Below are 14,097 nucleotides of genomic sequence, written 5' to 3'. Positions count from 1 at the left end.
CACCATCCCCACTGTCAAACATGGTGGTGGCAGCATCATGGTTTGGGCCTGCTTTTCTTCAGCAGGGACAGGGAAGATGGTTAAAATTGATGGGAAGATGGATGGAGCCAAATACAGGACCATTCTGGAAGAAAACCTGATGGAGTCTGCAAAAGACCTGAGACTGGGACGGAGATTTGTCTTCCAACAAGACAATGATCCAAAACATAAAGCAAAATCTACAATGGAATGGTTCAAAAATAAACATATCCAGGTGTTAGAATGGCCAAGTCAAAGTCCAGACCTGAATCCAATCGAGAATATGTGGAAAGAATTGGAAACTGCTGTTCACAAATGCTCTCCATCCAACCTCACTGAGCTCGAGCTGTTTTGCAAGGAGGAATGGGAAAAAATGTCAGTCTCTCGATGTGCAAAACTGATAGAGACATACCCCAAGCGACTTACAGCTGTAATCGCAGCAAAAGGTGGCGCTACAAAGTATTAACTTAAGGGGGCTGAATAATTTTGCACGCCCAATTTTTCAGTTTTTGATTTGTTAAAAAAGTTTGAAATATCCAATAAATGTCGTTCCACTTCATGATTGTGTCCCACTTGTTGTTGATTCTTCACAAAAAAATACAGTTTTATATCTTTATGTTTGAAGCCTGAAATGTGGCAAAAGGTCGCAAAGTTCAAGGGGGCCGAAAACTTTCGCAAGGCACTGTGTGCTGCCATCCTGTTAGAAGGTAACAGATTATTTTATTACAAGGGTTCAATTGGATTTTCATTGTGTGCAATGGTGTTATTTGCCCCCTAGTGGATGTTTCTGGTACTTAGAAAGACAACGCAAACAGGAAGTAGAGAATTTGTTCTGCACGCATAGAAGCAGCTACAAACAACGCTACGGTGCAGGTCTTTCAATGTAGTTATTTCTTGTCACGCTTCAGCCTTGGAAAATATTTGTTTGTAAGTTCAATTCAAGCATTTAGCTAATGATTATAATCTTGTTATTGATAGAGTTGCTTACATGTCAATGTTGGTTGCATTTACTCACAAATTGCAATGCTTTTCATGTATGTCGTTAGCAGTATTACTTTGCTCGTGCGTCATGCAAACTAATTGTAATATATACAATACTGTAGTTTGTTACTGTTCCTAGTGTAATATGCTTTGTTATTCTACATAAATGGTTGTACACTATTAGAGTAATGAAAGGAGCCAATTACCATATGAGTAACAATTAGCTATATGGTTTGGCATCGTGCCAGATGCATGGTACCTTAGCACGTGCTTTGTATTTATGCAACTTCAAATGTATAATGTACAGCTACTGTCGGTGTGAATTGAATACTAAAGTATATTATTTTCTGTATTTTGCAGTTTCACAACATAAACGTTTTCAATATATTCATTCAAGAAAAGTCACGCCTTGGGAGTTTTATTGAAGACTTAGTTGTTAGCTATCTGTCTAGTTTTGCATGGGAACGCAACTCAAAGGGCAGAATAGTGAAAAAACATCATCACAGCGGGCTCAAGCACAAGAATAACTGCACACGGTGGTTATGTTTCTACGTTCATCAGCCAACAAAGCCTCTTATCCTAGGGAAGACCAGCAGTCTACGATGCAACAACCAGAGTCAGGTGTTCAACAGAGAGAGATGGAAGAGCCTCTTCAGCACATTGGGACCAAGTCTCAATCTACAAGATCAAGGTCATCAAAACAGTCAAGCAGATCCTCAACGGTGAGTTTTGCAGCCGTCAAAGCACGTGCCAAGGCGGACGCAGCACGCGCACAAGTCTCTTATGCTGAGAAGGAAGCTTCTGTGATGAAACAAAGGGCAGAAATAGAGGCCAGCTTGTTGAAGCAAAAAGCTGACCTCGAGGCAAGTTTATCTGTTCTCCAAGTTGAGAGAGCAGCTGCTGCTGCGTTGGCTGAAGCTGCAGCCTTTGAAGAAGTTGTAGGATCAGAACGCAGAGAGCTTCGCAAAGAACTAGACACAGGGACACAGCCCTTAAGTCCAGTCCAACGTACATGTGAGTATGTGCAACAACATGCTAGGCCCTACTTTGCTGAACTTCCATTTGAAGTGGAGAAACAAGAGCTTAGTGTTGACCCAGCTACATGCCACAATCTAGAAAGTAGCAAACAACGGAGCATAAGCAGAGACTCTCCGTTCAAAAGGAATGAACAGCAGCATGGTGGAAATGGAAAACAAGCCCACTTCCAGTCACACACACAAAACTTCCCTGAGTCACAAGTGGCACCAGACCTCATCAAGTACCTCCTACGCCGTGAGATGGTGAGTTCCGGACTCCTGAAGTTTGATGATCGTCCTGAAAATTATTGGGCATGGAAAGCATCCTTTCTCAATGCGACCAGAGACTTGAATTTATCAGCCAGGGAAGAGTTAGATCTAATTACCAAGTGGCTAGGGGCAGAGTCGTCTGAGCAAGCAAACAGAATTAGATCTGTCCATATTTTCAACGCAACAGCAGGACTTAACATGGTCTGGCAACGACTAGAAGAGTGCTATGGTACACCCGAAGTGATCGAGAATGCACTGTTGAAGAAAATTGAGGATTTTCCAAAACTGGCTAACAAAGACAATCACAAACTAAGAGAACTAGGTGACATTCTTCTCGAACTGGAGTGTGCTAAAGTAGAAGGGTACCTTCCAGGCCTCGCTTATCTGGACACATCTCGGGGGGTAAACCCTATTGTAGAGAAACTTCCATTCAGTTTACAAGAAAAATGGATAGCACAGGGATCCAAATATAAGGAGGACTATCGGGTAGCATTCCCACCATTCTCGTTCTTCTCGAGATTCATCAGGAATCAGGCGAAAATTAGAAATGACCCCAGCTTCACCCTCTACACCTCAACTAACCAGGTGCCCATGAAAAGTGAGAAACCTGCCAGGTACAGCAGCAAGACACCTGTGACTGTATACAAGACAGATGTGTCATCTGAGGCCTCAGACCACCAAACCAAACCCAGTAAGACAAAGGTTGAAAACCCTGACCATCACTGTCCAATACATAACAAGCCTCATCCTCTTAAAAAGTGTTGTGGGTTTAGATACAAAACTCTAGATGAGCGCAAATCATATCTCAAAGACAATGGCATTTGTTTCCGATGTTGTGGGTCAACTCAGCACAGAGCTAAAGACTGTAAGGTTTCAATCAAGTGCTCTGAGTGCGACAGCGACAGGCATCTTGCTGCTCTGCATCCAGGCCCAGCCCCTTCAAATACAGACACCGCTACAGCAGAGACGGAGCATGGCGGGGAGCAAGGTGACGATGCTCTTTTATCTGTCACCTCAAAGTGTACAGAGATCTGTGGTGAGGCAGTCAATCCAAGATCATGTTCAAAAATATGCCTAGTCAAAGCTTATCCGGCTGGGAAAAGAGAGAAAGCTGTCAAAATGTATGTAGTGCTTGATGAACAGAGTAACAAATCTCTGGCCAAGACAGAGTTTTTCAGTCTCTTCAACATCAATGACAACTCTGCTCCATACACAATGAAGACGTGTTCTGGGGTAACAGAGACTTCGGGCAGGAGAGCCGTCAACTTCATGGTGGAGTCTATAGATGGACACATGCAGCTCACTCTCCCTACTCTGATAGAGTGTGATATGATGCCAGACGATAGGATGGAGATTCCCTCCCCCGACATTGCGTATCATCATCCCCATCTGCAACCAGTTATGGACAAAATTCCAGCAGTGGACCCAGACGCTCCCATCCTCCTGCTCTTAGGACGAGACATCTTAAGGGTACACAAGGTACGAGAGCAAATCAATGGGCCCCACGACACTCCTTATGCACAGCGACTCGACCTCGGGTGGGTCATCGTGGGTGAGGTCTGTCTGGGAACGGCTCACCGACCAGCCAATGTTAACGTGTTCAGGACAAACATACTTCAAAATGGTCGCACATCCTATCTGAGCCCTTGCCCTGACATCATCCAGGTAAAAGAGAACTACAACAGCGTAGCTCAGAAACACATCTCTCCCTCTACAGTGCACTCGAGAGATCCAATCACAACTGTGAACACAGACAGCCTGGGATGTTCCGTGTTCGACAAAACACAAGACGATGATAAACCAGCACCATCAGTGGAGGACAAAGCCTTCTTGGACATTATGGACAAACAGGTTTTCCAGGATGATGGAAACAACTGGGTGGCTCCACTACCCTTTCGCCCCACTAGACGTCGCCTCCCTAATAACAGGGAGCAGGCCATGAACCGTCTCACATCACTTCGCAGGACTTTAGACAAAAAACCTGACATGAAGCGTCATTTTATTGACTTCATGCAAAAGATGCTGGATAACGACCAAGCCGAACCTTCACAGCCACTAGAGGGAGACAAAGAACGTTGGTATCTGCCCATATTTGTTTACCATCCACAAAAGCCTGAACAAATAAGAGTAGTATTTGACTCCAGTGCTAAGTGTCAAGGCGTGTCACTTAACGATGTTCTGCTCAGTGGTCCAGACTTAAACAACACACTCTTGGGTGTCCTAATGCGTTTCCGCAAGGATTGCATTGCACTAACAGCAGATGTGCAACAAATGTTTTACTGTTTTGGTGTACGTGAGGATCACAGAGATTACTTAAGGTTTCTCTGGTATGAAGACAACAACCCAGATAGAAACATAACCGAGTACAGGATGAAAGTCCATGTATTTGGGAACAGCCCTTCACCAGCCGTAGCCATCTACTGCATGAGACGAGCAGCGCTACAGGGTGAGAAGGAACACGGGTCAGAACCCAAGCAATATGTAGTGAGGAACTTCTACGTCGATGATGGTCTGACATCAGTAGCTACTACAGAAGAAGCTATCAACATTCTAAGAAAAACACAAGCAATGTTGGCGGAGTCCAACATGAAACTACACAAGATTGCATCCAATAGCAAAACAGTTATGGAAGCCTTCCCTATGGAGGACTGTGCAAAAGACTTAAAAGATCTGGACCTAGGAGTGGATCCTCTTCCCTTTCAACGGAGTCTGGGACTTTCCTGGAACCTGGAAACAGACAGCTTCTCATTCCAGGTGTCCCACAATGAGAAGCCTTTTACCCGGAGAGGCATCCTGTCCACAGTGAATAGTCTTTATGACCCCCTTGGGTTCGTGGCTCCAATAACAATGCAAGGTAAAGCCTTAATCAGAGAACTCTCTTCTGATCAGAGTGAGTGGGATGCCCCTCTTCCCACAGAAAAAGAAGAGGAATGGAAAATGTGGAAGGAATCTTTGATGGAGTTGGAACATATGAATATTCAGCGGACCTACATCCCAGTCTCCTTGTCTACCACTCAAAGAAGAGAGCTACACATCTTCTCGGATGCCTCTACAGTAGCCATAGGAGCAGTAGCCTACCTGAGAGTTATTGACTCGGAAGGTCAATGCCATGTTGGATTTGTCATGGGGAAATCAAAATTGGCCCCTCGTCCGGCCCACACTATCCCACGCCTAGAACTGTGTGCGGCTTTGCTAGCTGTTGAGATGTATGAACTGATCAAAGACGAAATGGACATTGATGTACATGCAGCCAAGTTCTACACAGACAGTAAGATAGTTCTCGGTTACATCCACAATGTCACCAAAAGATTCTACGTTTATGTTGCCAATAGGGTAACTCGCATCAGGAAGTCTACCCATCCAGATCAGTGGTGCTATGTAAACACTGACAGCAATCCAGCAGACCATGCAACCAGGCCCATACTTGCTGCGCTCTTAAAACACACTAGTTGGTTCTCAGGTCCACCGTTCCTGACCCAAACAAACTCGAGTAAGACTGAGAACATCAATTTTGACCTTGTAGAGCCTCACAAAGATGCAGAGATTCGACCAGACGTCACTGTCTTTGCCTCTAAAGTTTCTGGAGCTCAACTCGGCTCTCATCGCTTTGAGAGGTTCTCAAGCTGGAAAGCTCTCAATCGAGCCACAGCACGACTCATTCATGTTGCCAGATCCTTCCATGAAGGTGCAGACAACAACAGCTGCAGAGGCTGGCATGACTGTAATAAACCATGCAGTACAAGTGAGTTGTTACAAGCCAAAACAGCAATCATTCACTGTGTGCAACATGAAGCCTTCAGAGAGGAATTCAAATGCATTGAAAAAGGAAAAGAGTTCCCAAAGCAAAGTACACTCAAAAAGCTGAACCCAGTGATTGATGAGGATGGGTTGCTGAGGGTGGGAGGCCGCTTATCCTCCGCCGAAATGTTACAAGACGAAAAACATCCTCTCATCATCCCACGGACACATCATGTTGCCACTCTGCTGGTAAGACATTATCACGAGCAAGTGGCTCACCAAGGCCGTCATTTTTCAGATGGAGCTATTCGAGCAGCAGGCTTCTGGATTATTGGGAGCAAACGTCTGGTCTCTGGTATCATTCACAAGTGTGTCACCTGCCGCAAGGTTAGAGGGAGGTTAGTTGACCAAAAAATGGCTGACTTGCCTGCAGACAGACTCACATCTGAACCACCATTCACCAGCGTTGGACTTGATGTGTTTGGACCATGGAATGTCATAACTCGTCGCACTAGAGGTGGTAGTGCAGACTCCAAGCGCTGGGCGGTGCTCTTTACATGTATGTCTACTAGAGCAGTCCATATCGAGCTTATCGAATCCATGTCCACATCCAGCTTCATCAACGCGCTGAGGCGTTTTTTCTCTATCCGTGGTCCAGCAAAAGTGCTACGCTCTGATCGAGGTACAAACTTTATAGGTGCCTGCAGGGAACTGGGTATCGACACAAATGACTCAGAACTGACTAAATACCTCTCAGATAAGGGATGTACTTGGATATTTAATCCTCCACACTCGTCTCATATGGGTGGTTCTTGGGAGAGACTCATTGGGGTTGCCAGACGTATTCTTGATGCTATGCTGTTTCAGACGGGCTCCATTCGTCTCACACATGAGGTCTTGAGCACTCTTATGTCTGAAGTTATGGCAATAATCAATGCGAGACCCTTAGTGTCAGTATCAACTGACCCTGACATGCCTACCATTCTCACACCCTCAATGTTACTTACACAAAAGACCAGCGCTACCTCAGCCCCTTCTGGATACTTCAGCATGAACGACCTTCATGGAAAACAGTGGAAGCAAGTCCAGTGTCTCGCTGACACCTTTTGGAAAAGGTGGAGACAGGAGTACCTGACAACGCTGCAGAGACGCAGAAAATGGACAGCAGAAAAGCCAAATGTAAAAGTGGGAGATGTTGTCTTATTGAAAGACAGTCAGGCACACAGAAATGACTGGCCAGTCGGGCTTGTGGTAAAAACCTTTCCCAGTACTGACAAAAAGGTTAGGAAAGTAGAACTAAAAATTGTCAAGCAAGGAGCTGCTAAGGTGTTTCTGAGACCAATCTCAGAGATTGTTGTTCTTCTTTCTGAAGCATCCTAGAGAAAAGATAAAAATAGAAAGGGCATTATTTGTTTCTTGATATGTTTTATTTCATAGTGGCACAATTTCATTATACCAGGCGGGGAGTGTGCTGCCATCCTGTTAGAAGGTAACAGATTATTTTATTACAAGGGTTCAATTGGATTTTCATTGTGTGCAATGGTGTTATTTGCCCCCTAGTGGATGTTTCTGGTACTTAGAAAGACAACGCAAACAGGAAGTAGAGAATTTGTTCTGCACGCATAGAAGCAGCTACAAACAACGCTACGGTGCAGGTCTTTCAATGTAGTTATTTCTTGTCACGCTTCAGCCTTGGAAAATATTTGTTTGTAAGTTCAATTCAAGCATTTAGCTAATGATTATAATCTTGTTATTGATAGAGTTGCTTACATGTCAATGTTGGTTGCATTTACTCACAAATTGCAATGCTTTTCATGTATGTCGTTAGCAGTATTACTTTGCTCGTGCGTCATGCAAACTAATTGTAATATATACAATACTGTAGTTTGTTACTGTTCCTAGTGTAATATGCTTTGTTATTCTACATAAATGGTTGTACACTATTAGAGTAATGAAAGGAGCCAATTACCATATGAGTAACAATTAGCTATATGGTTTGGCATCATGCCAGATGCATGGTACCTTAGCACGTGCTTTGTATTTATGCAACTTCAAATGTATAATGTACAGCTACTGTCGGTGTGAATTGAATACTAAAGTATATTCTTTTCTGTATTTTGCAGTTTCACAACATAAACGTTTTCAATATATTCATTCAAGAAAAGTCACGCCTTGGGAGTTTTATTGAAGACTTAGTTGTTAGCTATCTGTCTAGTTTTGCATGGGAACGCAACTCAAAGGGCAGAATACACTGTATTTCCTTCTTAATGCGTTTGAGCCAATCAGTTGTGTTGTGACAAGTTAGGGGTGGTACACAGAAGACAGCCCTATTTGTTTAAAGACCAAGTCCATATTTTGGAAAGAACAGCTAAAATAAGCAAAGAGAATCAACAGTCCATCATTACTTTAAGACATGAAGGTGAGTCAATCTGAAAAATGTCAAGAACTTTGAAAGTTTCTTCAAGTGCAGTCGGGAAAAACCATCAAGCGCTAGGATGAAACTACCTCTCATGAGGACAGCCAAAGGAAAGGAAGACCTAGAGATACCTCTGCTGTAGAGAATAAGTTCATTAGAGTTCCTGCCTCAGAAATTGCAGCCCAAATAAATGCTTCACGGAGTTCAAGGAACAGACACACCTCAACATCATCTGTTCAGAGGAGACTGTGTGAATCAGGCCTTCATGGTCGAATTACTGCAAATAAACCACTACTAAAGGACACCACAAAGAAAATAGACTTGCTTAGGCCAAGAAACACAAGCAATGGTTATTAGACCGGTGGAAATCTGCCCTTTGGTCTGATGAGTCAAAATTTGAGATTTTTGGTTCCAAACACTGTGTCTTTCTGAGACACGTCTTTGTGAGGTGAAGGGATGATCTCCGCATGTATCGTTCCCACCATGAGGCATGTAGGAGGAGGTGTGATGGTGTGTGGGTGCTTTGCTGGTGTCACTGTCTGTGATTTATTCAGTATTCAAGACACACTTAACCAGCATGACTATAACAGCATTCTGCAGCGATACACCATCAGATCTGGTTTGTGCTTAGTGGGACTATCATTTGTTTTTCAACATGACAATTACCCAACACACCGTCAGGCTGTGTATGGGCTATTTGACCAAGGAGGAGAATAATGGAGTGCTGAATCAGATGACCTGGCCTCCACAATCACCCAACCTTAACCCAGTATGTTTGGGATGAGTTGGACCTCAGAGAGAAGGAAAAGCAGCCAACAAGAGCTCAGCATATGTGGGAACTCCTTCAAGACAGTTAGAAAAGCATTCCAGGTGAAGCTGGTTGAGAGAATGCCAAGAGTGTACAAAGCTATCATCAAGGCAAAGGGTGGCTATTTTGAAAAATCAATTTCCAAACGCCTGAAGGCACCACGTTCATCTGTACAAACAATAGTATGAGTATAAAAACAATGGGAACACGCAGCCATCATATCGCTCAGGAAGGAGACGTGTTCTGTCTACTAGAGATGAACGTACTTTGGTGCGAAAAGTGCAAATCAATCCCAAAACAACAGCAAAGGACCTTGTGAAGATGCTGGAGGAAACAGGTACAAAAGTACCTATATCCACAGTAAAACGAGTCCTATATTGTCATAACCTGAAAGGCCGCTAAGCAAGGAAGAAGCCACTGCTCCAAAACCACCATAAAAATGCCAGACTACGGTTTGCAACTGCACATGGGGACAAAGATCGTACTTTTTGGAGAAATGTCCTCTGGTCTGATGAAACAAAAATAGAACTGTTTGGCCATAATGACCATCGTTATGTTTGGAGGAAAAAGGGGGAGGCTTGCAAGCCGAATAACACCATACCAACCGTGAAGCACGGGAGTGGCAGCATCATGTTGTGGGGGGTACTTTGCTGCAAAAGGGACTGGTGCTCTTCACAAAATTGAGGTCATCATGAGGAAGGAAAATTATGTGAATATATTGAAGCAACATCTCAAGACATCAGTCAGGAAGTTAAAGCTTGGTCGAAAATGGGTCTTCCAAATGGACATTGACACCAAGCGTACTTTCAAAGTTGTGGCAAAATGGCTTACGGACAACAAAGTTAAGGTATTGGAGTCCTATAGAAAATGTGTGGGTAGAACTGAAAAAGCGTGTGCGGCCAAGGAGGCTACAAACCTGACTCATTTACACCTGCTCTTTCAGGAGGAATGGGACAAAATTCACCTAACTTATTGTGGGAAGCTTGTGGAAAGCTACCCGAAATATTTGACCCAAGTTAACCATTTTAAAAGCAATGCTACTAAATACTAATTTAGTGTATGTAAACTTCTGACCCACTGGGAATGTGACAAAATAAATAAAAGCTGAAATAAATCATTATCTCTACTATTATTCTGACATTTCACATTCTTAAAATAAAGTGGTGATCCTAACTGACATAAAACAGGGAATTTTTACTCTGAGTAAATGTCAGGAATTGTGAAAAACTGAGTTTAAATGTATTTGGCTAAGGTGTATGTAACCTTCCGACTTCAACTGTATATGGCACCCCTGAAGGATCTATATAGAACCTTTTTCTAAGTGTGTGTATAATATTTGAATAAACGGACACACACACAGCTTATATTTGTTGGAATTGTGCTAGTAATTTTGTTCAAATGTAATATGTGAGTCAACCGTTGAATGAAGACATTTCTCCATGAAACGTTATCCTAAATGTTATCTTATTCCTTCTCATAATTCCGTATCAACCTCATCTTCAATTAAAAACAATTAACGCCTTTAGAATACACTTTAAGACAATGAATCATTTGACTGTCATCATATCACTGTAAAACATTGTTGATTTGTATAGTTGTTAATAATTTAAAGTACACATATACTGGATATCATGTAATATAATTATAATTTTGAATTTTTAATGTTATTTCAATTGAGTAAAGCAATCGCTCTTAAAACCATACTGTTACTCTTCAGTCCCTAGAGTGGAAAGATAATAGATGCAGATGTCCCATCAATGTATATATCTGGATGAATAACCTAAATATGTATTTAAAAGTCCATTAAACACACGACTATGGAAAACTTTGACAGATGATCTACCTGACGGGCCTTTGGAATACTCTGACAGATGATCGACCTGACATGCCTATTTTTTACGCACACATGCCTACAGGCCCAGATTCAAAAGCACCCGCATTATAGGCTCCAATTTAAATGTTAAGGTCTGTACTGCCTGTGCACTGCATAGGCTACCAGTGTCTTATTCTGAAAACCGGGAGCATATAGGAGGGGCTCTACCAAAATATGTCAGACCCCCCAAACCCGTTTCTTAAACGAAATAACGCGATGTTGAGTGTGTAATTGATATAACCCATACAAGGTTGATCTGTATTTTAAGTAGGCAGTTGTGGTCACAAACTACAATTACCCTTCAAGCAAGTGGTTACAACGTAGGCGGAGACCATAGTTTCGGTGTGCAAATGAAAAGGACAATATAAAATGCTATTGTTTTCGAAGTGAAAAGCCAAACTCAGTTTTGTTCTATATGGTGATATTTATTTAGGCCATAGTCGGACTGAAATGGATTCACATGAATATTTTTTTCATAATCCCCCCCTCTCAGGTATGAAAGTGTACGGGGACTTCCGCCTTTCACTTTTGGAACACCTTGCATAGTTATTGTATAAAGGATCGACACAGGTTGGAGCATGGCAGAACTCGGGAATTTGAGAAATTGATCGATCAGGAAGAACAACTTCTCTCTTTATCCTTTTCGGAAAACCTTTTTTTTTTGTCGGAATTATACAAAATAGGCTATCTTTCGGGAGTGCACCACCACGTTGATTGCGGACAGACCGAGAACTACAACAGCCCCAAGCTAAAATGAGTTCAATCAGCCTTTGGATGTGCTTGGTCCTGACGATTTGCACCTGGCATAAAACCATCGGATGCACTTGGATGAAGACACCTCCTCGGTCTCCGAGCATGTTCCAAGTGTTCAGCAACAACACCATAACTATGCTTCAGAAAATGGTAGGATACGGTGATGTTTTTCACTTGTTCCTGGTCATTGAGCTGTTGCCATCTTTTCAACATTTCATGTGCTGTTGTGTGTTTAATTTAATTCCCTGACTCCTTTATGTACAGTTATAATAATGCAATATTTGTGTGAAATATTTTGGCATCTCAGGGTCATAAAGTCTCACATCACTTTCCCTGACAAGCAATACAGACAAGTCGATAATTTAAAGGTAGGAAATATGCATAGCCTCAACTCTTTAAGAAAAATGCATTTTTCATCCATCACCCTTTTTTCTAAGAGTTCTAACAGTTCATTCAGAAAGGATTCAGGGCCATTTACTTTTTCCACATTTTGTTAGGTTACAGCCTTATTCTAAAGTGGTTCATTTCCCCCCTCATCAATCTACACACAATACCCCATAATGATTTGTCCCCAAACACGGCCGATTGTGATACAGCCTTGAATCAAACCAGTTTATGTAGTGACACCTCAAGCACTGAGATGCAGGGCCTTAGACCGCTGTGCCACTCGGGAGCCCAAATGATAAAGCACTTTTTTAAGTTTTTTCATGAATTTGCAAAAATGTCTAAAACATGTTTTGGCTTTGTCATTATGGAGTATTGTGTTGATTGATGGGAGAAAAATATATTTGAGCAATTTTAGAGTAAGGCATGCACTAATACAAATCACTCTTCTTCTAGGCTGACGAACAGATTGTCTTCATTTCGCAAACTCTGAATGCTATAAAGAAATTGTACAGCAGTGGTAAATACGAGTCCACCTCCTCTAACCAGAAAGCATTTGACAAGTTTATGAATGATCTCTATCGCCAGACCTCGGAGCTGGACCAACGCGTAAGTAATTTGTGCCTCTTAACATTAACGCAAAAAGGAAAACATTCTATTATAATGACAAATTGATATTAAATTAATTATTTGTATGTTGTTCCAACAGGTAAAGGCTATGAAAACTAGACTGTCAAAATCTGTCAAAAGAGTGAACAAAAAGATGAGCCTTTACTTTAAATTCCTTGTGAATTATTTGAAACTCGCGGTAGGTTGATCAATTTGTCTTACAAAGAGAGTACATTCACCAAATCTGGATGCATTTATGTGATGATACAACATTTGTCTATTCTAAAATCTTAACAATTGTATTTTATTTATGCAGGAATACAGCGCAAGCGGCTGGGAAGACATAAGGTCAGTGGTGCTGGCACACCTACAAAGACTAGACATGACATTAAGTAGCCAATGAGCGTTAGGTTCGTGTGGCGTAGAGATTATGTATGTCTATTTATTTACACGTTGTCACGGCCGTCCTCCTCTTCATCTGAAGAGGAGAGGCGAGATGGATCTGAGGACCAATACGCGGCGTGGTAAGTGTCCATGGTCAATCTTTAATAAAGAAAGTAGTGAACACTGAAAACTATACAAAACCAGTAAACAAAATAACAATAATCATATGGACTGTGCTGAAACAAGCCATCAACATAGACAATCACCCACAAACAAACAGTGCAACCCAGGCTACCTAAGTATGATTCTCAATCAGAGACAACTAATGACACCTGCCTCTGATTGAGAACCATACTAGGCCGAAAACATAGAAATGCCCCAAAACATAGAAAAACAAACATAGACTGCCCACCCAACTCACGCCCTGACCATACTAAATAAATACAAAACAACGGAAATAAAGGTCAGAACGTGACACACGTTTATTTTTGTTTTTTAATCTATTCATTTATTGTGTAGCAATGTATTCACAACTCTGGAGTAAAATATTTTGTTTATACTGAATAATTATGTGATTGATTTAGGCTAAACACAATGTAACAATGTTTTCCTGCATTTATTTTTTGTATTTATGAAGGCCTTTGCATACTATATTTATTATTGCAACCTGATACGAAGTGTTTGTTATTGTAATGATTAAATGTATTTAATACTGAAATATTTTTTTTTATCAAGTCAAATGTAATTGGTCGCATGCACATATTTAGCAGATGTAATAACGGGTGTAGCGGAATGCTTGTGTTCCTAGCTCTACCGGTGCACTAATATCTAACAATACACACAAATC

The 14,097-nt window shown here is 41.9% G+C and overlaps 1 protein-coding gene across 1 annotated transcript; it reads left to right on the top strand.

Annotated features, from left to right (window-relative positions):
- The first annotated feature begins 706 nt into the window (after positions 1-706).
- On the top strand, positions 707-8,188 carry LOC110498840. Its single transcript, XM_036940794.1, has one exon. The coding sequence runs from the start codon at positions 1,542-1,544 to the stop codon at positions 7,401-7,403; it is 5,862 nt and encodes a 1,953-aa protein (XP_036796689.1). The 5' UTR covers positions 707-1,541; the 3' UTR covers positions 7,404-8,188.
- The last annotated feature ends 5,909 nt before the right edge of the window (positions 8,189-14,097 follow it).

This window comes from Oncorhynchus mykiss, chromosome 13 (genome assembly GCF_013265735.2).
Source record: "Oncorhynchus mykiss isolate Arlee chromosome 13, USDA_OmykA_1.1, whole genome shotgun sequence".
NCBI lineage: Eukaryota > Metazoa > Chordata > Actinopteri > Salmoniformes > Salmonidae > Oncorhynchus > Oncorhynchus mykiss.
This window is presented reverse-complemented; position numbering and strand designations above follow the sequence as displayed.